Consider the following 27,121-nt stretch of genomic DNA (forward strand, 5'->3'; position numbering starts at 1 on the left):
CCAGTGAAACTAGTATTTTTTAATCAATATCAAGGAAATATTGGCTTAAAACAAGCTCCTTTATCTTCATGAAAATATACTTGTAAGTTTTGTTTTATTTCAAGTGCTTTAAAACATTTGCACCAGAAAATACATTAGTAATAGTAAGATTTTGAGTTTTTGCAGTGCAGGTTCCTCTGAGGTCTTTCTGAGAAAACAAACCTTCAACAAAGAGCCTGGCTCTGGATCTCTTATCGTCGACTCCGCAGGCGTATTCACACTCGTCATCTGGCCTGCACTCCTTGATCCGCAGTGTGCAGAACTTTCCGTCTTTCACAAATGTGAATCTGAAAAAGCAATACGAAGGATTATCTACAGGACTCCTTCTCACTCCCTAAAACATTGAAATTCACCCGATTGCCATAGAGAAAATGTTCTATCATCGAAATTAAATGCAACGTGGCACTATGAGGATGTAAAATATTATAGCTAAACATTGCTATATCAGATGGATTTATGCAACATTTTCCACCATCATTGGAGAAATTTATTATGGTGAGTGACATAATTTTGCCCATGTTGGTATTTTCAGTGAATTAAATAAAAAAACTATTTTTGACTTTTTAGCTGTTGACCGCCAGCCTAAGCTCATGTCTATAACAGCGTATTAAGTACCCTTTCAGCCAGACGTAGGAGCTCGTATTTGTGTCACATGTGGACTATTTCACTTATAACATGGGAGAGTATTTTGTTATAAGTGCATTAACCTGCCAGTGAAACTGTATTTTTTAATCAAGCAGACCAGTGCTTGCAGACCAGACAAAATGAGTAAACTTCAGCCAAAAAAATAAGTAGTAAAAAATTTGCTAGAAAAAAACTAACATTTGAATTAATCTCAGAAATTTTCTAGAAAAAACTTGGAAATTTCAGTTTGAAAAGTCAAACATTTTAGACTTTTTGAAATTTTCTGATTTCTTTTCTAGAACATTTCTGAGATTAAGTTCAAATTATTATTAGTATTATTTTTTAGCAAACTTTTTACTTTTCAAATCTGGAAATTTCCATTTTTCAGGGTGGAATTAAGGGGTTAATTATCATCCATTGTTATTTCAGTAAACTGCTCCTTATATCATAGCATTGATTCTAGACCATATCACTTGTTTATCTTATAGATGCTAGCTTTAGCATTTCCATAAAATCTGGCGTGAGAGGTGTGTGCATCAGGAACAGGTAGAGAACACCTTCATCTATTACAGGTAGAGAACACCTTCATCTTCATCTTCATCTTCATCTAGTTTACCAAATATTTCTTTAATAATGTAATATTCCACTGTTAGTGAGCTAACTTACCTTGGTCCTTCTCTGATCTCCCGTCCGTTCCTGTACCACTTGACCTCGGCCTTCTCCTTGGTCAGCTCGCACGTGAACTCTGCATCCTCGAACTCGGTGATGGTCTGGTCTTTGAGCTGCGCGCTGAAGTCGGTCGGCGCCTCGCTGATGATCAGCTCTGCGGTGGCCTTGTCGTCCCCGGCGACCACCGTGTACTCGCCCTCGTCGGCCAGCATGCAGTCCTTGATGGTGAGCGTGTGCTTTTCTTTGTCGACCCTGTAGACGATGCGTTTGCTGAAGGTGATCTCCTGGCCGGCCTTCATCCACTTCACAGTGGCGTTGGGTCTGTTGGTCTTGCAGGAGAAGCTGATTGTCTTCTTCTCCTGAGTGTCGACGTCCTCCGGAGGAACCATGATTTTCAGACTCTCCTCTGGAAAACACACAGTTCACAGTTACTGGTCCCAGTTTGACACAAAGTTAGTACTACGAGAAAAAAGAATAAATTACAAGTATAATTATATTACTACTAGAATAAAGTCAAAATAATGTACAAATAAAGTCATACTATGAGAACTAAGTTGTACATAAGATCAGATGAGAATAAAGTGACAGTATTATGAGAATAAAGTTCTAATATTACTAATTGAACTCGTGTCGATGGAGGTGAAGCACCAACCTCTGACGGAGAGTTTGCCGGAGCTCTTGGCCTGTTCTCCTCTCTGATTGGTCAGAGTGATACTGTACTCGGCTTCGTCTCCTTTCCGAGCGTCTTTGATCCTCAGTGAGAAGACGTTGTCTCTCTGAACCATCACGTACTTGCCGCTCTCGAACAGAGTCTCGTCGTTCTTCAGCCACTTGGCCTTGGCTCCCTCAATGTTCACCTCACAGTTCAGGACGATCTCCTGACCTTCTTTGACCTCCGTGTCTCTCAGAGGGGTGATGACTTTCAGTTTCTCTGCAGGGAAGAGCGAACGTTGACGACATGGGCTGAGGTTCTTGCAGTGGCTCGTCGGGTCAGTGGGTGGAGCTTACTTACCGCTCACAGTCAGATCAGCGCTGGCTCTCGTCTCGCCGATCACCACAACGTATCCGCCCTCGTCTTTGAGCTCGGTCGCCTTGATGACCAGACTGCGCTTCTTGCCGTCACTGACCAACTCGTACTTGTCTCCTGCCTCCAGCTCCTTGCCGTCCTTCATCCATTTGACACTGAAGGTTTCCTTGGAGACGGTGCAGGTGAACTCTGCCCTATTACCCTCCACCACTTCCTGGTTCTGAGGTCTGGACAGGAATTCAGCAGCCAGTTCTGCAGGACAGACACAGTGAGATTTTGTGAAGCTTCTTGCTCCTTTACTGTTTGTTTTTGTAAATAAGCTTTGGAGCAAAAACATCAGGAATCACTTCACCAAAAGAACAAAGACGTCCTTGTGTTCTTGTATGTAAGTAACTTCTCATGTGGGGTTCCCCAAGGCTCAATCATGGGGCTCCTCCTATTCAACATATACACAGCTCTACATTATGATGCCACCAGATGACTCTGAACTCATCCAAGCACTAAGCAGATAAACTGTGGATGTGCCACAACTTTCTACAGCTGAAAAGAAACAAAACTCAAATTTTAATCTTTTGATCTAAAGAGGAACGATCTAGAGTCAATGCACAGCTTCAGTTATTACAGGTAGAAAGTAGAGATTAGGCCCAAAATATGCGAGTAGTGATGAACCTGAAGAACATCTTAAGGATTAGAGGACTAATGTCTAAGCAAGATCCAGAGAAACTCATCCATGCATTTATCTTTAGTTGCATTGATTACAGCATCTTCACAGGTTTGCCTAAAAAGAACTGGCATTCTAACTAAAACCAGGAAGATAGAGAACATAACACCAGTTCACACAAAGTCCTTACACTGGGACCTACACTGGCTCTCTCAGAGAATAAACTATAAAATACTGTTGCAGCAATGGCAAGAACAGTTTAGTACCATAATACATGAAGATCTGCTGTTGTTGTATCAACTTTACAGAACCTCCCAGGTTCTGGTTCTCCTCTGCATCCCCAGAACCAGAACCACACATGGAAAAACAGCATTCAGCTTCTATGCACCACAAATCTGGAGCAAAGTTCCTTTAAAGCTAAACTAAAAACCCTGCTATTGCTTTTAATTAATAATAACTGAAACATTTATCAATAATTTGATGTATATTTACTTGACGATTTTGATGATAGCTTTTGACAAAATCTAATGTTTCCTAATTGGTTTCCGTGTTTATATTTTGCTGCCTTGTTTGCTGAAATGTGCTAAACTAAACTAGACTTTTGAAAAGTCTTTACCGTTGATCTTGAGGTTTCCTGAGGTTTTGGTGCCGTTGCTCAGCCTGCAGCTGTATTCTCCGGCGTCATCTGTCTTCAGGTCCTTGATGAGGAGAATCCTCTTCTTGCCATCGATGATGTGTTCATAGCGGCCGCCGTCTGGCAGCTCCTTGTCACCTTTGTACCAGGTGACGTCAGCGTTGGGCTTGGAGACCTCACAGATCAGCCTCACGCTGTCCGTCTCCGTTCCCTCGACGTTTGGCAGGTTTTTAGTGAACGTAGTTTCCTCCTCTGGAGCGACAGGAAGAGATTCAGAAACGTTCAGAAAACAATAAACCGAGAAACTGAGAATGATTTGTCAAAATTAAGAAAATCGTCAGAACCATCTTTTCTCTGGTGTCAGTCCTCTTTATCTGATGTCCTATTTTTTTTTTTGCAACTGGAGAAAATCTGATCTTTGTTTGTCTTTTCTTACCAACGACGGTGAGCATGCCGGAGGATTTGGAGGTCTGTGCGTCACATTCGTATTCAGCTTCGTCATCAAATGCGGCCTTGTGGATGAGAAGGATGTGTTGGCGGCCTTGTGCAATAATTTCATACTTCTTTCCTTTTCTGATTTCAGTTCCATCCTTCAACCAGGTGATCTGCAGAGAAAGCAGGAAGAAGATTCATTCAGACAGGAGGACTGGGTTTAGATTCTCATGAACAAATAAAATGAAAAGTGCTCTTCTTACTTTAGCGTCCTCTCTGGAGACTTCACACTCAAACCTGGCAGTTTCTTTCTCCCGAACCTCAACATCGTGGAGAGGCTTGGAGAACTCGACACGGGCAGCTGTCCACACAAAACGAGATTCACACAGTTACTTTAACAGATTATCTTCATTTTTGGTTCCTTAATGAAGTGGAGCTCAACACAGCTGGTGTGAATTCACTCCTAGGGTTTTGAAACTCCAATTATTTGTTTTAATTAATAAGAATACCTTTCATAACTAATGTAGCCAGTAAAACATTTATTTTCTTATATAAACAGGAAATTCAGTTACTCATTTGTATATTCTAATACATTTCTAATATTTTCTAAAAAGCTTCAATGAGAAAACTGCATAATATGCCAATTTTTTTTTATCTGATTAATGGTCAGAATAATTAATAACTGAAATAATAATTTCGTCATTGCAGGAGTTTTCCAAGGAGTTGAAGTTTCTCTTATTGTGTTAAAAATGATCTTTGTTTAGCTTTACTCACTTTCGACCGTGAGGAAGCAGGACGTTTTGAAGTCTTTGGCGTCGCAGGTGTAGGTCTTCGAGTCGTCCAGGGCGCACTCGTGGATGACCAGTGTTCTCTTGCAGCCCTCTGCCAGGATTTCGTACTTCTTCGTCTTGCGGATCTCCTGGTCGTCCCTGAGCCATTGGACCTCTCCGTTTGCTCTGGAAACTTCACATTCGAGCGTGGCGGTGGTTTTCTCCTCCACCGTTTGGTCCTGCAGAGGTCTGGTGAACTCAACAGGCGGCTCTGGATGCACAAACACAAAGGGCAACGGTTGGGTTTCTATTTACCTACTCTAGGGATTTTAAATGCAGTGCTTGTGCATTTTTCCCTCAGTAAAATTCAAGAACTTTTCAAGCTTTTTAACTAAGTTTTAACATTTTTTTCCAGCAACTCAATACAAATTAAAAAAAAAAGTTTAAATGTTCTATTATTACTGTTATTAGTAATGTTGCAACTATTCGACATTCCACAAAGGGATAAATTAACCTTTCTGTTCCGTTACCATAGCTACCCCAAGAAGGACGTCACCAAAATAAAAGCATAAAACCTCAGAAACAGTTACAATAACATTTGGCTTTTACAGCGGGTATTATAACGTTTCAAGTGAGTAAATCTGGTCTTTAAACCAGGTGTCTCCAGTCGAGTCAGTGAGTTGGAGCCTTACCTTTGACAGTCAGGGTCGCCTCTGTCTCAAAGTCTTTGGCGGTGAGTTTGACTCGTCCAGCTTCACTCAGTTGGACGTCTCTCACCGTGACGCTGTAGGTTTTCCCTTCATCCTTGAATACAACCTGAAGGTTCAACAAAGTTCGTTACCACAAGGTTTACTTTGCAAAAGGTGTTTGTATCTCTCAGTTCTGACTTTTTCCAGATTTTTCTTTCCAGTGTCGCTACTCCTCTTCCACATGTTGCACAACACACAGAGGGATTGGGTTCCCTTTTTCAGTGGCCCTACATCATCAAACTAATACATCTTTATGACAAGAAATCCTTTCCGGGCCCAGCAAAACCAACGCGAGATTTGCCCAGAGATTTAAACCTGTAGCTAGCAAATATCTGCAGTTCCCACCTGCCCTGTGCTGCGGCCTCTGGCGGCTGTTAAAAATAAACCCAGAGAAACGCTTGCGGGGCAGAAAACACCCCCTGCTTGCGTTATCTCAAAACCAGGATTGAATTCTCAGCTGGAATCTTAAACCTTCACCTGCAAGACCTTATATGAACAGGCAGTCGCAGCACAGGAAACTGAAGGGAAACTCAGGGACCTGATTCTGGACCAGAGTCAGCACCTGGGCTGGGCAGGAAGTGGACAAACAGGTGTGTCAGGTGTGACGGGACTCACTCTGTCGCTTGGCTCCAGCTTCGTGTCCCCCAGGTACCATTCAACGGGGATTTCTTCATAGGACAGCTCGCACTGGAAGGTGGCGGTCTCTCCGGCAGTCACTGTGATGTTCTTCAGGGGCCTCACCAGGGAGATCACACGGCCTTTGGGTTGGGTAGAAGACATGGTTAGTCCCTCCCCTCAAACTGGTCAACAGACTCCAAGAAATCCCCACAGAGATTTCCTTATGGTGTGTTCGAGGTAACGGCAGGGCGCTGGGCGCACGGAGGATGACTGAAGCCAGCCGCCCTGCGACTTGGCACCGAGGCCAAGCTCATTAGCATACGACCTGATGTCAGAGGAGCAGCGTCTAAGGAAACCAATAAGACACAGGGTCATGACCTGCCAACCACTGAGGATCTGCGCTTGATAAGGCATCCAGGTTCTAAAATAACTGAGGGGCCCGATTGGTTAACGGCCCACGTCTGCCAAAACCATGACGGGAAGTCAATCTGTTCCTGTCAATCACCTGCCTGCATTTTCCTTGGAAAAGGAGAATGTGATGCTCCTGGCAGGAGTTACCCAACACTTCATTGAAGAACTATGGTTTCAGGAAGTTTAGGTAACACGGGCCAAGTGGAGCTTCAGCATTTCAATTTGGACAAACAAGCACTTTGAAGTATTTACAACAGACTTCTTTGCATGCCTGAATTAAAGCCACTAACAGCCAGTTAAAGAGAGGTTGACGGTGTTGCTGACAGCCAGCAGATGTGTTTATAGTCACTCTAGTCATCTGAAGCAACATAGCTACCTATAAACAACATCAGGTATCAGTTTAAATATAAGATGTATCTCACATCATCGGTTTATGTGGAGAGTTTTGCATATAATCAAAACCATCTGGACAATATGAAAGCAACAGGTTTAAAAACATTCAGATTCCTTTGAGTAAATTTTCCGTGGCTCAGAGTGAGGCCAAGATATTTCCTGTTTGTCTCTAATAGGAAACATATTGACATTTGTAGTGGAAATGCACATATGAACTCAGATTTTCAAGGATCTTCATTACAATCACTTAAACATCTAACTTCTTCTGGAACTAACTTTTTGTGGAAAGAAGGAATTCAATAAAATGCCTAAAGTTCATGAAATAAAATTTGAAATATCTTGGTTTCATGGTGAAATAAAAGTCATGGGTATTCTTCCCTAACTTTTCTTGTTTTTTTGTTGCAGATGCTCATCAAAAACCTCTAAACTTTATCAACTGTATCTCTTCAAGCTGCACATCATACCTGAGGAGATATTCCACCTGTGAAGTAACATAAAGCAACATATCCATCAAATATCAACTTTGAAAGAATCAACTAAATGTTGGTTTTATTTCACGGGGAAGTATGTGATTTGAGGAGTCTTCACCAACGTCGATTCGACCCAACAGTACAGCGATAAAATCTGGCGACTCAACAAACAACATAAAGACGTAACACACAATACGAACATAAGGATTCCCGATCTGGAATAAGAAAAAGCTGCTTCCCAGAACTTCAATCAAGAAAAGCGACGCCTGTTTCTAACCAGGTGTCTGTGATTTTTTTCGTCACCTTTGACTCTGAGATGCGCTGAAGACTTTGCATTCGCTGCAGAGAAGTCAACGCTTCCGGCCATATCCATTCTGCAGCAGAAGAGTGTCAAAATGTGTCGTGCTCCTTCCTCCTTTATCTCCACATCCTGACAACAAACACCCACAGCGTTCATTCAAATGGGAGTGCTGACCGTGCACAACAAAACTGAAAGATGAGGTTTCATCAAAATAAAACATCAACTCTTGTTGGGAAAATGTGGCTTTATTTCCCATTAGAGGATTGGTCAGTGTTGTCTTACAGCAGACGGGTGGAGCGTCTCTCCCTTCAGTTTCCAGGTGGCGTGGACGTCGTCTTCAGAAATCTGCGCTTCAAACGAGGCCGTCTCGGTCTCTGTGACCTCTACGCTGTACAGCGGGCGAACAATCTTAATGTTGCGCTCTGTGGAAGTTCAGAGACGCGTTTAGAGCAAAACCAGAGCGAGGCTCAGTCCACGTGAAAAACTGTTGCCATGGAGATGATGGGGACAGACAGAGATATGAACGCATGCAATAGGTTGGGGTGTTGCACCTTACTGATGGTGCAAAGAGAGCGACAGAAACAAAAACATGGAGCTAAAAAAGAATTATTGTGAAGAATGTGTGAATCCTAAACGTTATGGTTGGATCATGAGGTGTTAAAACACTCAAAGTGGAAGTTGAAGACATAAAGATGAAGAATGGAGACTGAGGTGAGCATCAGTCCAGGTACAGGTGAGGTTTCAGTGATGTTGATTCTGCGGTAATGTCAGGTTCTGGAGGGCAACAGGCATTCATTACCTTCGATGTTCAGCTCTGCTGTGGTTTTGTCAGTGCCACAGTCACAGGTGTAAGCTCCCCTGTCTTTCTTCGCCGATTTCTTAATGACCAACATGCGCTTCCTGCCGTCGGATTGGAAGAGAACGTTCCTGGACGCAAAGATTTCGTTACCGTCTTTGAACCACTTGACCTCAGTGGCGGCCTTGCTCAGCTCGCAGGACAAGATCGCCTCGTCCTTCTCGACTGCAGTGTAGTTCTGGAGTTTTACTGTAAAGTAGAGGTCACCCTCTGCAAGCAGACACCCGTAACAAGCAGTTCAAAACAAAACTAAAACCACAGAGATCCGTTACTAATCTTGTTTACAGCTGATCAACAGCTAGAATTTACATCCTGGTGAAGGAAGACTGATACTAACCAAGAACAGTTAGCATCGCCTCTGACGTCTTTCCCATTGCCTCCACCTTAATCATGGAGGTATCATCGATTGTGACCTCCTTGAAGGTCAGTGTGTGCGATCTTCCATCTTCCGACATGTGCACCAGCTTGCTGGGGTGCAGGCGCACTTCATTTCTGTACCAAACTACTGGAATCTTGTCATGAGACAGTTCAACGCTGAACTCTGCGGTTTCTCGTTCCTTTACGGTTACGTCTTTAATTGGCTTGATAAACTCAAGGCGAATACCTGATAAAAAATTACATTTACAGGGAAGTAAATACAATGTTGCTCCAGTTGGGAAGATTGTGATTGTTGTGTGGATGTTTGCAAATGTTTGCCCAAAGCCTTTAACAAACATAACCTGGGTAAATGCAACCAAAACAAACACTTGTGTCTCATGTTAGACAATAAAATTGATGCTACTCTTTTTCTGTTTACATTTTATCAAGAGAAAAAAAGATGCACTCAATGTCTTCTCAGAGGTTTTCATGTCATTTTCTTCTGTTGTTCTTGGTGCAGGCGAGGAGGAGAACAGGTTTGTTAATTAGTTTTAATGACTTTACTCAGTGCACTGTAGAAACAAACTGCAGCAGTTGAAAATGTAACAAATGTTGCCTTTTTGGTTCCCAATTGCAATGAGTCTACCGGATTATCAGGTATGAAAACATACAGATTTTGTGGCTTTCCACTCTTCTTCCAGACTCTGGCACTCTGATTTTGATAATCTTCTGAAGTTGCCTCTGGTTCTGGGGTGCCTTGATACAAGAAAGTCAATCGTTGAAGCCTATGTCCTCATTGTGTGGTGGTTCTTTAGCTCTGACTCCAGCTGCAGTCCATCTCCACTAAACTGCTGAGCTGGGGTTCCTTCACCGTCCCTCTAAGGCCACATTAGTCTATTGCTTCCTTTTACTAAATTTTTTGCTAAAATGCTAAATTGCTTCTTCAGGAATGTCATTTGTGGCTTATTTTGCAGGGGATCCGGTGACTATCTACCATGGAAATCTGAAAAAAAGTCAGACTCCCCTATGATTTTATAGGCCATAGAATGGTCAAAACATTCCTCTATAAAAATATTTTTGTCTTATATAAATTCTTCTTTTGGATCATTAGCTGTAAGCTCGCATCAAACTTAACAGCAATTAACACTCGAAATGTGTCTGTATGTAAAAAATCTACTGCATTTAAGATATAAATTAGTTTATGAATTGAATTACTAAAAGAAGGGAAATTTTTGATGCAGTTTTCCTGGATCTCTGTTGGAGTTTTTCTTAATGCAACAAAGTTATCAGTTGTTGATTTTTCCTGATAATTTTTATAATTTAAAGGCTTTTAGCAAACATTCACATCTTTCTGTGACTGGTGTCCAAATAAAACTATTCCTGTGTGATAAAATACAGAGGCACCAACTCTTTTTACCTTTAATAATCAGTTTTCCAGACGTCCTCTTATCCTCAGCCTCAAACATGTATTTGGCTTCATCTTCATATATGGCAGATTTTACAACTAGAGTGTGTCGTTTTCCGTCTACTTGGATTTCAAACTTATCGTCGTTTGACAATTCCTGAGTTCCTCTGAGCCAACGGTAACTTTTGGGCTCTCGTGAAATTTCCAACTCAAACTTAGCTTCGTCTTTCTCGTACACATGCACATCGGCCAATGGTGTAATGAAAGAGATGGGAAGCTCTGTTGGTTCAGAAGGAAAGAGTTAACATGAAGGGAAGAAGGTTTGGATCAGGCTAGTTTGCCCGAAGATACCACAATGAGATTTGGTTTGTCCTTTGTACAGTGTAATAGCATTTACCCCAAACTGTAAATCACTATTACATCTGTGTTATCTTATAGTTGCCGAAAAAGCAGGAAGGCAAGCTTCAGCTTTTACTTTTTGACAGTTTTGGAAGAGGAAGCTCACCCTTCACTTTCAGGTTAGCTGAACACTTGGCGTTGGCGGCGGTAAACACAAGCTCCCCGGTTTGGGGCAGTTTGCAGTTGTACAAAACCAGAGTGTGTTTGGTGCCATCTTCCACAATCTCAATGTCCTGCAAGCGGCCAACAAACTTCAGTATTTTACCAAAAACATGAGCAATCGATGAAGAGTGATTAGGATGGGGGGAAGCTGATTGAGGAGCTAGAAATCCCTGAATTAAACACGTCAACTAAATTAGAATCACATGAAGATCAGAGATGTAGTTTAATGGAACGTACAGCAGACGGATTGAGGACTTCTCCGTTTAGCTTCCACTGTCCATGAACGTCGTCCTCACTGAGTTCGACTTCGAATCGAACGGTCTCTCCTTCTGAGACCTCGGCACCATACATGGGCCGAACCACCTTGATGTGCCGAGCTGGCGTTCAAGAAAGGGGACAAATTCCTCTCATTGGAGATATTCAAAATTTCAACACAAAGACAACATTAACTGACACAGATATGGAGACAGTAGATGAAAGTAGACAAATGATGGTGTTATTTGTCGGAAGTGTAAAAGGGAATTCGAGGTTAAGGCCAAACACTTTGGACCATAAAGAACCAAACGGGGCTTTGAACAAACCAACCCACTTGGTTTTCTATGGAACTGTTGAACAGGTAATAAAGATCAATAAAATAGTTTTTATAATAAAGAAGTGGTGGTTTGTTAGAGTAGTTGTGTGCAAAAGAATCTAGAAAGAATGCAAGACTTCTGCTTCAAAAGACAATATCCAGGTTTTCAAAAGGCCAGAACCACTTGGTGAAGCTAGAAGCTTTACTCTTGGAGAGCACAAAGATGACAGAGAGTAGTAACTCAAAAAATGAGGACAAAAAAAGATGGTGCATAGAAAAATACATGAGGTGGGGTTAGAAGATGGTGCAAGTGGAGGTGATGAGGATCCATGGAGATGAAGGTGGCTCAACACAGGTGAGTCAGTTACCTTCGATTTGAAGCTCGGCTGTCGTTTTGTCTGTCCCACAGTCACATACATACTGTCCCTTATCTTTGTCACCAACTTTCTTGATGATTAGCGTTCTCCGTTTGCCCTCAGCCTTGATGGTCACCATCTTTGAGGCCTTGATCTCGGCCTCGTTGTGGTACCACATGACATCGACATCTTTGCTGAGCTCGCAATCTAGAACCACTTCATCTTTCTCGACTGCAGTATAGTCCTGCAGCTTAATCGTGAAGTAGGGATCTCCCTCTGGAATGTGGAGAGTTATGATGACTCTTCAAACCAAATGTACGACAGATAATGCATGCAGCAGAAGATAACTCAACAAAGACAGATGGGAGGAACAGACAGACAACATAGTCCAACAATTTCTTACAACAAACAGACAGAATGAGGCATTTTTGGGACCTCAACAGACATAAACATGGAGAAACTTTGCAAAAAATTGAAGAGTGAATGTGGATACCTATAACTGTCAAGTTGGCCATGGAAGGAATTCCTTTGGCCTCTGCCTTAATTTGGCAGATATCGTCTAGAGTCACGTCCTTAATTTCTAGTATGTGTTTCTTTCCGTCCGTGTGAGTGATGACGGTTCTGCTCGGATGGATTTTAACGTCATTCTTGTACCAGGTGACAGGGATGTTCTCATGAGAGAGCTCCAGCTCAAAGCGAGCTGTACTGCCCTCCTTTACGGTTTGATCCTTTAGTGGTGAGACAAATCTGAGCCTGATACCTACAATCATATTCATAAAACATGTTCATACAAGAGGAGGGAACCCACTCAGTGAATTAAGTCAAAATGGCAATCTCTGTGCCATTTTGACACTTGGTGATGGAAATCTGGCACTTACCCTCAACGGTGAGTCTAGCTGTGGAAGTTTTGCCCAAAACCTCAATCGTATATTCATCCTCGTCATCAAACTCACAGCAGTTGATGACCAGCATGTGTTTCTTTCCATCATCGATGATGTCGTACTTTTGGTCTGGGGTGATGATGTCAGCCCCTTTATACCACATGACCTTGGCGACATCCTTGGTGATGGTGCATTCAAACTTAGCCTGTTTCTTTTCTGGTACGGAAACGTCCTTCAGCGGGACAACAAAGTCCATCTCGATTTCTGGTTGGGGTGGGGTTGACACAAGGCACAACACATAAACAACACAACAGAACAAAAAAACACAACAGTCAACAGCCAGAGCCCTGTTTATACTGTCATCGACATTCTGTGTAATCCTGGTCGAAAGCTTGAGATTTCTTCTGGTGTTCTTGAGATGGACTCCACTCCTCTTCCAGCTCTTTGATAAGTGTAAAAAATGTATTGGTGTTCTTCAAGGACTGCAGATGTTGAGTATAAATGGTGTCATCAGGGCACTTCTTAGTCAAGGGATTCAAGTATCCAACCTCTCATTCAGTTGGCATGAAATGTTGATGATGTTTGTTTTCTTCCAGAAAGCTTCAGTTTACTTCTGCTCTGCAAATTCCAACTCAAAAGTCTTCTGAATATCATCATATTAGCTAAAGATAAGGAAACTGTAAACTATAAACAGGGCACTGCTTAAAAGAGTACAGACAAGACACATGACTGAAAGACACTGACATAATAATGAACAGATCTACATACATCCATACATTCTATATATTATAGAAAATATAATAGCTTTATATTTTCTATTGACGTGACAGACAAAACAACAAGACAGAATAAGCTATTCACCCCACAAAACGAGCATTGGAGTTCCTTCTCATCTTACCTGGTTCATCCGCTCTTTTGAATAAAGGTCTAAGGTCTGCTGCGGTATGCCTTTTGGCTTTATTTGATTCCTCTCAGACCTTACACCTTTATTTTCACAGATAAATTCCAAAAATCAGGGTCCATTGGGGTTTTGTGGGGGACCAGGAACGCCTCTTACCTTTGACATTTAGCATTGCAGTTGTGATGGCGTTCAGAGCCTGGTACGACACTTCCCCAGCCTGATCCAACTGGCAGTTTTTCAGTGTGAGCCTACGAACCGTACCCTCCATTTGGATGTCACACGTCTGATGATTACATTGCACTACTATTAAAAGAATAGTCAACACTGACATATTTATGTACAACTTTATGAGAAAAAGTCATACCGGAGATCTGATCAAAACCTCTCCTTTGAGTTTCCATTCTCCTGGAACATCATCCTCAGATATTTCTGTTTCAAATGCAGCATCTTCCTTCTCTACCACCTCTATACTGGCCAAAGGCCTCAGGATCTCAGCTTCACGCTCTGGAAACAGTATTTACTGCTTGTAAATATGTAACACCGTCAATAATAACCTGTAGAAACTATTTCAGGGGATAGCAATTGAAAGAAATACAACCTCCGAGCGTTAGCTTGGCGGTATAGACGCGTCCTTCCACCTCCATGGCATATTCTGCCACATCATCCGGCTGGCAGTTCTTAATGGTCAGCGTCAGCTCCTTTCCATCCTTCGTGATCTCAACCTTGTCTGATGGAGTGAGCTCGTTCTCTCCTTTGACCCACTTCCAGTTGGGAGTGTCTCTGAAGAGCTCACACTTAAATGTGGCATTGGCCTTTGGTTTCACATGCTGGTCTCTAAGTGGTTTTACTATCCAGTCTTTAATAATCTCTGTTGGAGTTAAATATCTCTTAGTCAGAGATTGGCATACTATTCACAATGTGACTAATTTGGTGAGAGTTGGCAGAAAAAACAAAAATGAACCTAGTCTGAACTTCTAAAATTTTTCAAGGTTAGATTTTAGCTGACTTGTCCGTGCCCTGGCCCAACTCTATTTTTCATTCACGCTAGGAAGGCATGCACCCTTTTTCCTTTGGGGATCAAGGAATAACAATAATGTAGCCATCCGAAAGACCCCTTACAGCCCACATGAAGGGAAATATGATGGCTACTCCTTGTTCCCCTTATAAAAAGGATTCCATACCTCAGTAAAATGGGGGGTAAGGGCAGAATAGGAATTAGTCCTAACATTGGCTACCATGGTCACCTAATTTCCAGTTCTGTTTTCATATATGCGTATTTGAGACCTCCGTTTGTCTTACCGAGCACTTTGACGTTCGCGGTGGTCACAACGTCCTCCTGTCCTGACACTTCACAGGTGTAGACACCAGCATCTTCTGGTGTGGAGCCTTGGATGGTCACAGCGTGTTGCAATCCAATGACGTTGATTTGAATTTTGCCCTCCTTTTTCTTGAGGACTTCACCATTCTTCTTCCAGACCACATCCCTCTCTTTGCTCAGCTCGCAGGATATGTAGATGGGCTGGCCCAGGATGGCCGAGTTCTCTGGATCCAACTCCTTGATCCATTTTACAGGAAGCTCTGCAAGAATACAGAAATGTGGTCATGTCAAAATCATGAATGTTCTCAGAGAGCTGATTGTGAGTGAATGTATGAAGCACACAACTGTTATACTGAAGTAGAGCTGGAAGATATGACTGAAAAATATAATATAATAGTTTTATATTGATTGATATAATTACTTATGGATTTGTTTTTCTTTTAAATATTTGTATTGTTTTTTATTTATTTTCAAATCTTAACGGTTGTAGTTACGTTTCCCTCACACGTCCAGAGGGCCACATAAAAAAATGCGTGAAGTATCTGAAACAGCGTTGGTATGATTGATCAAAGGCAGCTGGGTTACCTTCAACTATGAGCTTAGCAGTGCAGGAAATCTCCTTCCCAGCATTCTTGGCCACACAGGTGTATTCTCCAGTGTCAGACAGCTGAACATCAATGATGTGCAGCTTCCGATCTTTGCCGTCAGAGGTGAACTTGTGCTTGGGACTCTCGCGCAGGTTGCCGCCATCTTTCATCCAGGAGGTGACGGCTGTAGAGGGTGAAACCTCACACTCAAATACAGCCGATGAGCCAATGGACTCGGCCTCCTTGAGGACAATATTTTCAAGCTTCTTGATGAACTTCAGGGGAACAGCTTTGAGTTTGAAGCCTGCAAAAGGTTCCTCTGGTGGTGTGGGGCCGCCTCTGCCACCAGGTTTCATGCCTCGACCTCGGCCCTCTCCTGGCGATGGCGTCTGTTTGGCTGAAAGAGGATTTTAAGATACAGACATGTGTCTAAACAATGTTATTTTTGAGTACTGATGTGGACATTAAGAAAGCATACTTACGTTTTAGCCCTCTTCCTCTGCCTCTTCCTGCTTCCTCTGCCGGCTGGCCCTCTGTTCAGAAACAATCACCATTAATCCGCTGCTTAACAATGAAACTGTTTATTCTTTTTTATGAACAAGCAAATGGGCGGCTATATGCAATGTTGTTTTCGTCAAAATATGAAGACATGAAGTAATTAAATGAAGACAGATACACAGAATAATGAATTATGTATTAAATTTTCACAATGACAAATTTCACACCATTAGGAGATGACATGAACGTAAAGATTGCATTATGGTGGGATGAACAAATGTTGGGCAAAATGAGAATGGAATGGCAGACGACAAAAATGACTTAACAAGCACGTCTGGAAGAGATGGATATGACAGACACAAACATGTAAAAAACACAACAAAATGATCCGCAGGAAGGATTTAGATGGAAAGCGTGGTGGGAATTATGGATGGCATGAATGGAGGATTTTTCTTGGTTGGCACCCAACATGTTGGGGTTGCCACCTTCTCACCTCTCTGGGTTACCCCAGGAACCTCCAAGGCACCTTCTTCTCCTTCACCTTCCCAGTCCTCTGAGCCATAGCTGTCCCGGGGAACCAGTTCCCAGCCCCAGGCTTCCTCTTCCTCCAGCTGAGCCTCTTCCTGTGCCTCCTCTTCAAACACCTCCTCTTCTGGCTGAGTGGCAACCTTCTTTATTTGCACAGCCCCGGGAGAGATCTCCTTCACTGCGGGAACTTTCTTTTTGCTAGGCTCTGCTGGTTTGATAGCCTTTGCCTCTTCTGGTGATGGTTTCTTTGAAACTTTTTTAAGAGTTGCAGCTTCAACTGAGTCTTTGGGTGAAACGCTTTTTGGCTCTTTTTTAAGTTTGTCAATGCTTGGCCTCCTCTCAGCCGGAGCTGCTTCTCCCTCTTTGAGTTTTTCAACTTTAGGAGAAGGAGTCTTTTTCAGCTCTGCCTTTTTGAGCTGCTCCACTGGCTTCACTGCTATGTCTTCCTTCTCCTCTTTAGCCTTGGGTATAACTGCTTTCTTTGGCTCCAAAGGCTTAGGTTTGATCTCCTCTGGAGTCTTCTCAGGCTTCTTGTCAGGTGTCTTCTCTGTTGGAGCAGCGTCTACCTTCTTTGGCTTCTCCGGCTTTTTCTCAGGAGCTTCAGGGACGTCAGGTTTCTTGGGCTTAGCTTCTGGCTCTTTTGCCTTTGGTTTTTCATCAGGACTGGTGCGACGGCGCTGCAGGTCATCAGCTGGTTTCCTGTCTTTCTCCTCTGGTGGTTTCTTCTCAGGCTCCTCAGCTTCTTTGGAAGGTTTGGAGAAGGGCTTCAGTTTGACGCTTTCCACTTCTTGTTCTGCTGTTGGGATTTTCTTCCCTTTAGTTGGTACTTTGACCTCCTCTGGCTCTTTCTCTGGAGTTTTCTTTTTATCTGCTGGCTTTGGTACCTTAGCTGGAGGCTCCTTTACCTCAGGGAGTGCCTCCGCAGGTTTCTTTGCTGGCTCTTTGGGTTCCACCTTTCGGGGGATCCTTTCTGCCTTCTGGAAAGACACACTATCTCTATCTGGCCTCTCCTTCTTATCTTTCTCTGGCTCTTCTAAAGGTACAACAGGTTTCTCAAAAGGTTTGAGCTTGACTATTTCTGGTTCAGCTTCAGATAAGGGTAACTTTTTCACTTTTTTTGGTGCTGTACTCGGAGGAGCAGGTTCCTCTTCTTTTGGCGCTTTTGGGGTTTTCTTCAGAGAGATCTTGTCTTCTGGTTTCTCATCTTTAGGTGTGGGCTTCTGGCGGGTCCAAACGTCTTTTGGAGTTTCTTTTTCTTCCTCCACTTTAGGCTTGATAACATCTGGCTTTTTCACAACCTCAGGTTTCTCTCTGGGTTTTCTTTCTTCAACAGTCCGTCTGGTGACAACAGACATCTCAAAAGACTCTTCTTCACGCACCATTTCCTCGGCATGGAAAACGGTGGTCTTGGTGACTTTCTGAGGTTTTTCTTCCTCTTCAGATTCTGTCAGTGGAACTGATGGGATTTTCTTCAATATGACAACCTCTTGCTCCTCTTCCATTTCCCTCATGACTCTGGTTGCTTTCTTCAAGGTGGGAATCTCAAACGTCCCGTCCTCTGTGACTTGAATTTTACCCTTTTTGTGCTGAACAGTTTCTGAGGCAGTAAAGGTCTGACATTACTGAACGACACAGGACTGATATCACAGTTCTTTCAACACAGACACACATATAAAGTTAAAAAATTCTCAACAAATATACTAAACACAGAGATTTAAGAAGAGAAATTACATTTCACATTTTCTCATGTTACAACCACAGAGTATTTTAACAAAGATCCAACATCATATTAAACATCGGTGGATTCATTGGCCATGTTCAAGATTATATCAGAGTAAAGGGGACAGAAAGCACTTGTTTTTGGAAAAACATTTAAAAAAAACAATGAATACACTAAGGTTGGTGGTTGCAAAGTGATTGTAAAAAAGTCAGGTAGTATCAATAATTTTTGCAAGCTACTGCAGGGTAATTTAAACTAATTAAGACGAGAAAATTTAAAGTAAAACTGCACAGATCTCACTTTCTCATATATTTGTGAAAACATTCTTGCCATATTCATTGTAGTCCATATTTAGTGTTTGCTAACACTCGTAAACCAAAGTTTGCACATCCTTCCAACTCACAACTCCCTCATCAAAACAGATTTTCACTTCAAATTGGACTGGCCAGCTAATAACGTCTCCCATATTTAAACTTCATGCTATAAATTTAGAGGAGAAACTTTCCATGATTACATAAACCATGACTTAGCTTTTACTTTCTCCTGTTAGCTAAAAATTATTATAGAGCAAAAGAAAGCTGTGCGGTAACTTTACATTAAAACGATCGTGCTCTGATGTAGATACAAATTTGAACTTGTTTTCTCCCTGATTGAGAACCACAAAAAATGCAATCTGATGCAAAAAGAGAGCAAATTGCTCATCTGTAATGTACTTTGAGGGCCTGAGTGTGCTAGCATGTCACATGTGCTAGCATGTCACATGTGCTATTTGCCTTGTACGTAATAAGCTGTAACATAACAGAAAATGGAGCTGACAGTGCAATGAATCAGGATCCATTTTCTTAAAAGTCAAATATCTGATTAGTTGAGATGCTTATTTCTCAAGTTAATACCAACTAATTTCTATACTGAGCATAACAAAGCAGCAATTAGTGATGGTTTACTTTAGCGCCCAACATTGTGTTCAGGTGTAAATTTGCTAGCATCTGCTGGTTGTTTTGAGGAAAAGTGAGAAGTGGTCTTACCTTTCTGGACTCCTCCCGGTGTCTGGACCGGTCCTTTGGTTTCATCTAATACAAAAGGATAGTGAAGAAACTCATTAGGTTTTGGTTATTAATAACAATGTGACTCGTTTTCCTCGGAGACTGTAAGAAACATTTAATTATCGCGCAGTAGAGGTGAAGAATTAAGGTGAGATATAAGATGTTTAAAAAATAGCATGCTTTTGTTGCACTGAAGAGGAAAAGGTCAACATGACCCATATTAGTAAAGACACAAACATCTGGTGATGAAATAAGAGGTTTTAAAAGATGGATTTAACTGAAAAGATAAAGAGGACAGTTCTCTGAAGGTCTTCTACCTTTCAGAGCTGGCTTTTCTTCTTCTGGAACCACCTTAGTCGGCTCTTCAGCCTTCGCAACAGGCTTGACCACTTTTAAGAGCAACATTAGATTAATCAGATGTTTGGCAAACTAGAACCCAAACGTTCCTTCAACCGTTTTCTTCTGAATACCTGGTTCTGTTTCCTTTGGTGGAGGGATTTTCTTTTGAGTAACTTCAGGTCTTTTGGGGACTTCTCCAACTTTGGGTTTGATCTCTTCAGGTACAAAGAAAAGATGAAAATTTACACAAACATCTTAAGAATATGTTTCTCTGAACTCAGAGAAATTTAAACCCAAGAGATCATTTTCTGACCTCTGTGTTCGGGATAAAGTTTAAAAGATTAGCTTTTTTCCAAGAGCGCATTCTGTCACAAATGCCTTTAAAACCAAACAATGTTGAGTACCTTCTGGTGGAGGAACTGACTTCACTTCTTTGGGTTCTGGAGGCAATTCCTTCTCCTTCACAACAACTTTAAAGATAAATAAGACAACAATCAGACAAACATTCAGACTGAGGTAAGAACTGAAGCACGACAAAGAAAAACCAGCCTTTAGGCAGCTGGAAGACCAAGCAACCTCACCCCAACTGTTCAGACACACATTGGATAAAAGAGTTAGGGAAATGGTAAGGGGGAAAAACACAACGCAATCTTCCTGCGTTTGCATTACAAATGTCTGCAAGACTTTGTTGATATTCTGCTTTCAATATCAAGAAAGTTTTGGACACATTTGTAATGTAAACACAGCAAACAAGAAAAGACAAATTGTGCTTGAACAGAATGGGTGACATGACATGGAGGTTCTTCTGGACGGTGATATGGGTGAGGAGAATCTCCACAGGAAGTGATGTCAGGTGCTCAGATCAGAAAATTGTGCTCAGTGATAGTTTCCCTCTGTACCTCTGGACGTTTCTTGAAGAAAGAGATTTTCTTTCTCTTCTGTTTCCGCAGTCAGACTCTTCGTTTCTGTGATGGACTGCATTCCTTGGCGTTCTGTCTCGGTTCTGGTTTTGTGTGTTTTTGGAAGCATGGAGTGGATATGTGGTGTGGTTCTGGTATGTTCTGATGAGTGACCAGTGGTGCTAACTTTGGGTTTATCTGTTACTGAGGGCTCAAAGCTCGGCCAACCTTGGGTTAGTTCTTTTTCTGCCTCATCAGCAGACATGTTAGGTTCAATTGGTTGCTCTGACATCTTTGAATCTCTAAGATATTCTCTTCTTCTTTCAGTTGTGTCCGATTCTTTAAACATCACATTAGTTGTAGAAGTTGGAGAGACTTTTTTTCCTCCACCAATAGTTGCTGCCGTTTCTTTCACTGAAACAGTCTTTGCCTGAACTGTAGCATCAGATTTATCTCTTATATGTGTAGTAATTTGTGAAGAAAGGTCTGTAGGACTGGTTGGTTTGTCTGATTCATCTTGAATTTGCAAAGTTTCCGCTTCAACAAATGATTTTCTTTCTGTTTCGAGCTTTAGTTCCCTAGCATTCACTTTAATCTCTTCAGGTTGATCCAATGCATGCATTTGACCTTTTGTGGATCTTTCTATCAGAACAGAAACATCACCTGATGTGTAAACAATTTCTCCTGGTCCAAGATCTTTTACTTGAGAATCAGAGGATATATATGTCTGTATGTCAAGCATCTCCTGTGTGTGAGCAATCATTGATTTTTCATACGCCAAATCCATTACCGCCGTCTTTGAAACTTTTTGCTCTGCTTCCTGCTGCTCCTTCATTGCAGTTTGGGAAACGTCATGAAAATAATTTCTAACTGTTTCTGTTTTAGATGTAAAGCTTTCGATTGGTGACTTTTCTCTACATTTCACCTTGTTCTCTATTGTCTCTGGACTGACTGAGTCAAACATTTTATCTGTTACCGTTTCAACATTTGTCTCCAGGTTATCAGGAGCTGTAAATCTTTGTAAACGGTCTGATTTAAAGTCACCAACATCAGTGATGAGATGTTTTTCAGATGGGATCTCCATCAACGTTGCAGCTGCGACTGCTTTCTGCTGTTGTTTTGTTTCTGGAAAAAGCTGGCTAATTTCTCCATGTTCTTGTTTTACTCTTACCGTCCTGGAAAGTTCTCCACCTTTTATTTCGCTTTGGTTCACGCTTTTGGGAGGAAATGAAGCTGGTTTGTCAAGGAAGCTAACTTTTTCAAGAGGAACCTCCTTGGCTTCTGGTTCTGCTCTAGCTTGAGATTTTGATGTATCTTGTGCTATTCTGGTAGGCAGCTTGTCTGCTCCATCTTCTACCTTTATTTGTTTAGACTTCTTCAGAGAGGAAGTTTCGTTGTCATCTACAGCTATACCAGATGTTTCAAACGCCACCTCCATCACAGGAGCCACAGAAAGTTTCATTATTGTTTTTGATGTTTCAGCTTCTTCAGCTGGAGTAAAACATCCATATTCCTGTTTGAAAACAGCTGCCTTGGACTCTTTGTCTTTAAATTGTGCATCTTTTTCTTTCAGATATTTTGATTTCTTTCTGGCAACATCTTGTGTAATTTCTGTTTGGTCTAAATTCTCCTCTTCAGTTGCTTCCTGTGAAATGTGGCTGGATTTTTCTGTTTTCTGTCCTTTTCTTGCAGCTTCAGTTTCTGTGTTTGAGGTTTTCATCTCCTCAGCTGTACAAGTTGTAGTGGTTTTATCCATTTCAGTAACTTCTGCATTTTCTGCATCTCTTAGCTGTTTCTCTATTGAAATATTTCCTAAAATTTCAGTTTTATCTGGTTTATTGAAGATCTTTAAGTCTCTGACCCTATCATCAGTATCATCAGCATCTTCTGGTCTTTTTTGTTTTTCAGCTTCTTCATGTCCAACAGGAACCTTTGTCATCTTTCTCTGTACTTCTTCCAGTTTATCTTGTGTCGGTTTTAAACCCTCTAACTCATCAACTATTGCCTCTGTGGGGTGAACGTCTGTTATGTTTTGTTTTTTGTGCTTTTTTGTGGAGCTGTTTTGGTTTCTTTTGTTATTCATTTTGGTCATCAGTTAGACATGCCTGATCTTCTGTGTCTTGAGCCTTAAGAGACGACTGAAACTCATCCACTTTTCGTAACTTCTTGGTCGTTAGGGCTTCCTCTGTTAATGTGCTCCCTTCAGCTACCTTTTGGTCTACCTGAAACTCTTTCCTCGCTGAAGTTTCTTCTATATTAGCTGGAACATCAGCCTCATCTAAGACTTTTACTTTAAATTGCTGTTTTGTAGATTTTCCTCTTCTCTCAGTTTTAGTTTTGTCTTTATCTCTGACTAACTTTGGTTGGATTTTTTGGTCTGTTCCCTCCACAGTTTGGTCCATTTCCTTTATTTTCTTTGGCGAACCCTCAGCTTCAGCTGTTGCAATCCCACCTTCTTGGATTTGTGACAGATTTTCTGCAGGTCTTTCTTGCTTCATGGCTTCAGGTAATGGTTTGTCAGTTCTGTCATTGACAGAGGTAAGGTTGGCTTTATCCAAATGGCAGATGGTTTTTGACAGGATTTGCTTGTCTTCCGTTATGATCTCAGATGTCCACCGTTGTGGAGAAACTTTCAAAGTTCTCTCTTTATCTCCACTGGTCTTTATCTGGTCTTGGTCAATGATCATTTTTCTGTTTTGATCCATTACAAGTGAAACATTTTCATCTGAAATATCAACTGTTTGGGGAAACTTTTGTTTTTTATTCTCTGAGGAAATAAAAACCTTTGGAGAATCTAAATCTTTGGTTTCACCAGATGCTGACTCGGTTTTTTTTATGTTTGGTGATTTAGGCGTTTCTTCATCACCAATTGTCGTTTTGTCTTCACTGACTGTTAGTTTTATGGTTTTATCCACAGCTATTGCTGGTTTTAATGGGATATGTCGGTCCAAAGCATCTGTAGATTTTGCAAGCTTGGATAAAACTGATTGCTCTGGAGAAACATCTGCCTCTTTCACTTCCTCAATGACTGAAAACAAAGATTGTCTCGTTTCTGGTAGTTTTTCTGTTTCCTTAACATTTTCGTCTGTGTTTATCTGTGAAACTTTTCTTTCTATTTGTTCCTGTGTTGCTTGTTTCTCTTTAATGGCAGAAACTTTCAACATTTTATCCGAAACTGTACTGATGTTTATCTGGTCTTGTTTAACTATTAACCCCTGAGGTTTGCTCATTCTCTTTGCAGTTAATATTTCTGCAGCTGTTTGTTGTTCATCAAATTTTCTCTCTTTCTTAGTTTTAACTGATTTTGATGGGATTTCTTTCTGTAAAATACCCACAGAGCTCTCAAGCTTTGAGAAAACAGATTTTTCTGGAGAAATGGCAGAACAATCTTTCACTTCTTCAATGAGTAAAAACTCAAACTTTCTCCTTTCTTGCATTTTTTCAGTTTCTTCTGTGTTTATTTGTGAAACTTTTCTTTCTGCTTGTTCCTGTGATGCTTGTTTCTCTTTAAGGGGAGAAACGTTCAACATTTTATCTGTAACTAGTGCAATAATCGACCCCTGATAATCTTCAGATGCTGGTTGTTCTTTTTGCTCAATTTCTTTTGCTGTTTTCTTAGTTTTAAGTGGTTTTGATGGAATTTCTTTCTGTAAAACATCTGTAGCTTTCTCAAACTTTATTAAATTTTCTTCCTTTGGAGGAAAATGGCTTTCATTGATTTCTTGATCTTCTATTACCTCTGTAGGTTGTTTTGAGACAACTTTATTTTGTTCACCTATGTCAGCCATTTTGTCTTTGATTGGCAGCCCTTCCTTTGTTAAAACTGTTTTTATTGGTTGTTGATTATCCACAGCATCTTCAGTTTTCAATAGTTTTTGTCTTTTCTCTTTAGATGATCTTGAATCTTTCAGATCACCGTCAACTTGACTAGATTGCTCATCAACTGCCAGTAATTCAACTTCTTCTAAACTTTCCTCTTTTCCTTTTTCTTCTTCCTGCACACTTTTAGTCTCTTTCAGAGGAGAAACTTTAAGAGTTTTATCTTTAACTGTACTAATGGTCACCTGATGTAGTTGAGTAACAGTCTGAGTTTTTGTACGTTCCTCAGCTGTATGTGGCGATTTCTTGACGATAAATCCCTTAACTGTTTCAGGTTTTCCATCTTTTCTAAACGTCTCTGTTTCAGTTTCATCCTTCACTGCGATGCTTTCTGATGGTGTCTTTTTGTCTGACGCTTCTTTAGTATTAGCAAACCTCTGTCTTCTCATCTTGTTGGATAACGATGCTTTCTGAGGAACTTCCTCAGGAACTGGGAACTCCCTGTCTGGGACGATGTGCTGCTTTTCAGAAACTTTTACTTCACTAAGAGTTTCTTTGTCTTGAAGTGAAGTGTCATCTTCACCTAATATCTGCAGTTTTGGTTTCTCTGCAGCTTCTTTCTTTGAACTCCTGGTACTAATGTCAGTGAGTTTTGATGAAACGTTTGTTTCATTGACCTCACGTGAATCAGTTTCATGGATTTTTGAGTCTAGATCTTTCTGAGGAGCTTGTTCTGACGCATACTGTTCTATCATGACAGAGATTTTTGGTTTGTCTTTAAATTTCTGTTTTGTAATTAATCTGTTTGCTGCAGAAACATTAAGAATTTCATGTTTTCCAGTTTCAGCAGTTTCTTTCGGCTCTTCTATGTCTTTGGGAGCCAATTTCTGTTGTCTATGTTCATTAGGTTTATTCTGAACTGTCACATTAACCTTTTCATCAGTTGAAGGAAAAAAGCCCATTTTCTTTAAACCCTCAGTAACAGATATTTTGTCAGTTTTTTTATTGGTTTCTTGTGTCTCAGATTCAATATTCTTGCATTCTTTAAAAGAATCTTTGTGTTCTGCACATAATGCTATTTTCTCATCCACTGTACTAAATGATGCTGAAGGTTGAAAAAATTGAACAGTTGTGAAGAGAAAGCACCATGAGGCGGTGCCAAGAGATTAGAAACAAACAGACACAAACAGTTGGGGTTAAATGATTGATAATAAAGAGGTTAAATAAAAGATGATGGTTGTGGTTTTCTACCTTTTTCCACTTTCTTTCCTTTTGTCTCAGCAGGTTTGGAAGGAAGCTTCTTGAGTTTGTCTTCAGTTTCTTTAAAAAATAATAAAATAAAATTTTAGGTTTGGACACTTAAGAGAAACAACAGAGGAAAAAAAGCCAAAAACATTCCAGGAGGCGGATTGAAGGTGACAAAACAAACTCAGAAATGGGTCAAAATATGGAAAATGATGTTAAACTGAAGAATGGATGTGAAATGGTGACCCCTGGTGGTTGCTCAGGATATTGCACAAAGAATAAGCAGCCTGCAACCAATCAGTCTGATGAAACGGTTAAATATGACATAATGATGGTACCTCCAGCGGATGTTTCTGAGGGAATCTTTGTCTCTTCTTCTGGTTTTAAAGAGACTGAGCGTTTCATCTGGATTAAGACTTTCCGTTTCTGAGGAGGAACGTCTTCAGACTTCAGCTGCTCGGCTTCTGGTTCAAACTTTGTCATAAAATCCACCTCTGTGACAGACTCTGATGTTTCCAGTTCTGCTTTTACAGAGCGGTAGTCCGGTTTCACATCAAACACCGGTTCAGATATCACCTTTTTGTCTTCGGTTAGCTCAAAAGATGCAACTGATTCACTTAGTTCTGATTTACTTTCTATCTTATTCACTTCTCTGTGAGTTTTTTCTCCTGTTCTGCTGAGTTTTTCTGAGATTTTCTCAGATTTCACACTGATAACCTCTAATTTTTCACCTGCTTTTCTTGCCAACTCTTCTTTAACTGAACATTTTTCTTCAGTTTTGCCTTTGCTCCTCGTTTCGTCTGTTGGTGATTCAATCTCTTTAGACTCATCCTCCGTCACTTTCACTTTAACTTTCTGTTTTATCTCAGAAATGTTTACAGATTTTCTCTCCTCTTCTTGTTTCCAATGAGTTTCTTCTGGCTTCTCAGTTAGAACTGGTTTTGTAGAAGAAGAGGCGTCATGCAGCGACGCCAAGAGGTGAGAATAAAACACAGAGACAAACATCTACGTTAGAAGGATTAATAGAAAGACTGATGATAATCCAACCTGCTGGATTTTATCATCAGGACTTAAAAATGAGGATGTGGTTACAGTAATCCATCTTGTTTTCAGATGGTCGGTACCTTTTTCAACAGGAACAAAGACTTTCTTCTCCTGACGAATCTTCTCTGTCTTCTCATTTATAGCTTCTTTTATTCAAGTATTTTTTAGCCCAACATGGTGAGATCAAAGAAGATTGTTGTAAGGAAATAAAAGTTAAGACAATTAGAAACAAACACACAGAAAGATCCAGAAAACACAAAGATATTAGAGTTTAAAGAGACGTGGAAGATGTTCTGAAACCAGCAGCGAAATCTGGAATGTATTTGATTATTGTATAAAATGCAGGGTGATTTCTTTTGTAAAAATGTAGAGGAGACAATAGTTTCAACAAGTAT

The 27,121-nt window shown here is 41.0% G+C and overlaps 1 protein-coding gene across 6 annotated transcripts in view; it reads right to left on the bottom strand.

Moving 5' to 3' along the window:
• ttn.2 (titin, tandem duplicate 2) overlaps positions 1-27,121 on the bottom strand; it is a 202,484-nt gene that overhangs the window by 92,148 nt on the left and 83,215 nt on the right. For 5 of the 6 annotated variants that reach the window (XM_055052995.1, XM_055052994.1, XM_055052996.1 and 2 more), the window contains 34 exons: positions 26,807-26,872; positions 26,021-26,617; positions 25,689-25,757; positions 20,124-20,189; positions 19,851-19,934; positions 19,698-19,769; positions 19,363-19,407; positions 16,583-18,214; positions 16,074-16,124; positions 15,590-15,988; positions 14,986-15,264; positions 14,285-14,554; positions 14,051-14,190; positions 13,843-13,969; positions 12,783-13,049; positions 12,398-12,664; positions 11,917-12,180; positions 11,215-11,354; positions 10,922-11,048; positions 10,429-10,695; positions 8,992-9,258; positions 8,598-8,864; positions 8,081-8,220; positions 7,801-7,927; positions 6,221-6,363; positions 5,549-5,672; positions 4,861-5,127; positions 4,350-4,447; positions 4,091-4,259; positions 3,637-3,906; positions 2,345-2,611; positions 1,985-2,263; positions 1,330-1,738; positions 202-326 (listed from right to left, as the gene is read on the bottom strand). In XM_055052995.1, coding sequence (XP_054908970.1) covers positions 202-326; positions 1,330-1,738; positions 1,985-2,263; positions 2,345-2,611; positions 3,637-3,906; positions 4,091-4,259; positions 4,350-4,447; positions 4,861-5,127; positions 5,549-5,672; positions 6,221-6,363; positions 7,801-7,927; positions 8,081-8,220; positions 8,598-8,864; positions 8,992-9,258; positions 10,429-10,695; positions 10,922-11,048; positions 11,215-11,354; positions 11,917-12,180; positions 12,398-12,664; positions 12,783-13,049; positions 13,843-13,969; positions 14,051-14,190; positions 14,285-14,554; positions 14,986-15,264; positions 15,590-15,988; positions 16,074-16,124; positions 16,583-18,214; positions 19,363-19,407; positions 19,698-19,769; positions 19,851-19,934; positions 20,124-20,189; positions 25,689-25,757; positions 26,021-26,617; positions 26,807-26,872 — 8,181 coding nt within the window. The remainder of the gene's footprint in view (positions 1-201; positions 327-1,329; positions 1,739-1,984; positions 2,264-2,344; positions 2,612-3,636; positions 3,907-4,090; positions 4,260-4,349; positions 4,448-4,860; positions 5,128-5,548; positions 5,673-6,220; positions 6,364-7,800; positions 7,928-8,080; positions 8,221-8,597; positions 8,865-8,991; positions 9,259-10,428; positions 10,696-10,921; positions 11,049-11,214; positions 11,355-11,916; positions 12,181-12,397; positions 12,665-12,782; positions 13,050-13,842; positions 13,970-14,050; positions 14,191-14,284; positions 14,555-14,985; positions 15,265-15,589; positions 15,989-16,073; positions 16,125-16,582; positions 18,215-19,362; positions 19,408-19,697; positions 19,770-19,850; positions 19,935-20,123; positions 20,190-25,688; positions 25,758-26,020; positions 26,618-26,806; positions 26,873-27,121) is intronic. The other variant, XM_055052999.1, reaches the window with a different exon arrangement.

This window comes from Poeciliopsis prolifica, unplaced genomic scaffold, assembly GCF_027474105.1.
Source record: "Poeciliopsis prolifica strain line A6 unplaced genomic scaffold, Auburn_PproV2 SCAFFOLD036, whole genome shotgun sequence".
Lineage (NCBI taxonomy): Eukaryota > Metazoa > Chordata > Actinopteri > Cyprinodontiformes > Poeciliidae > Poeciliopsis > Poeciliopsis prolifica.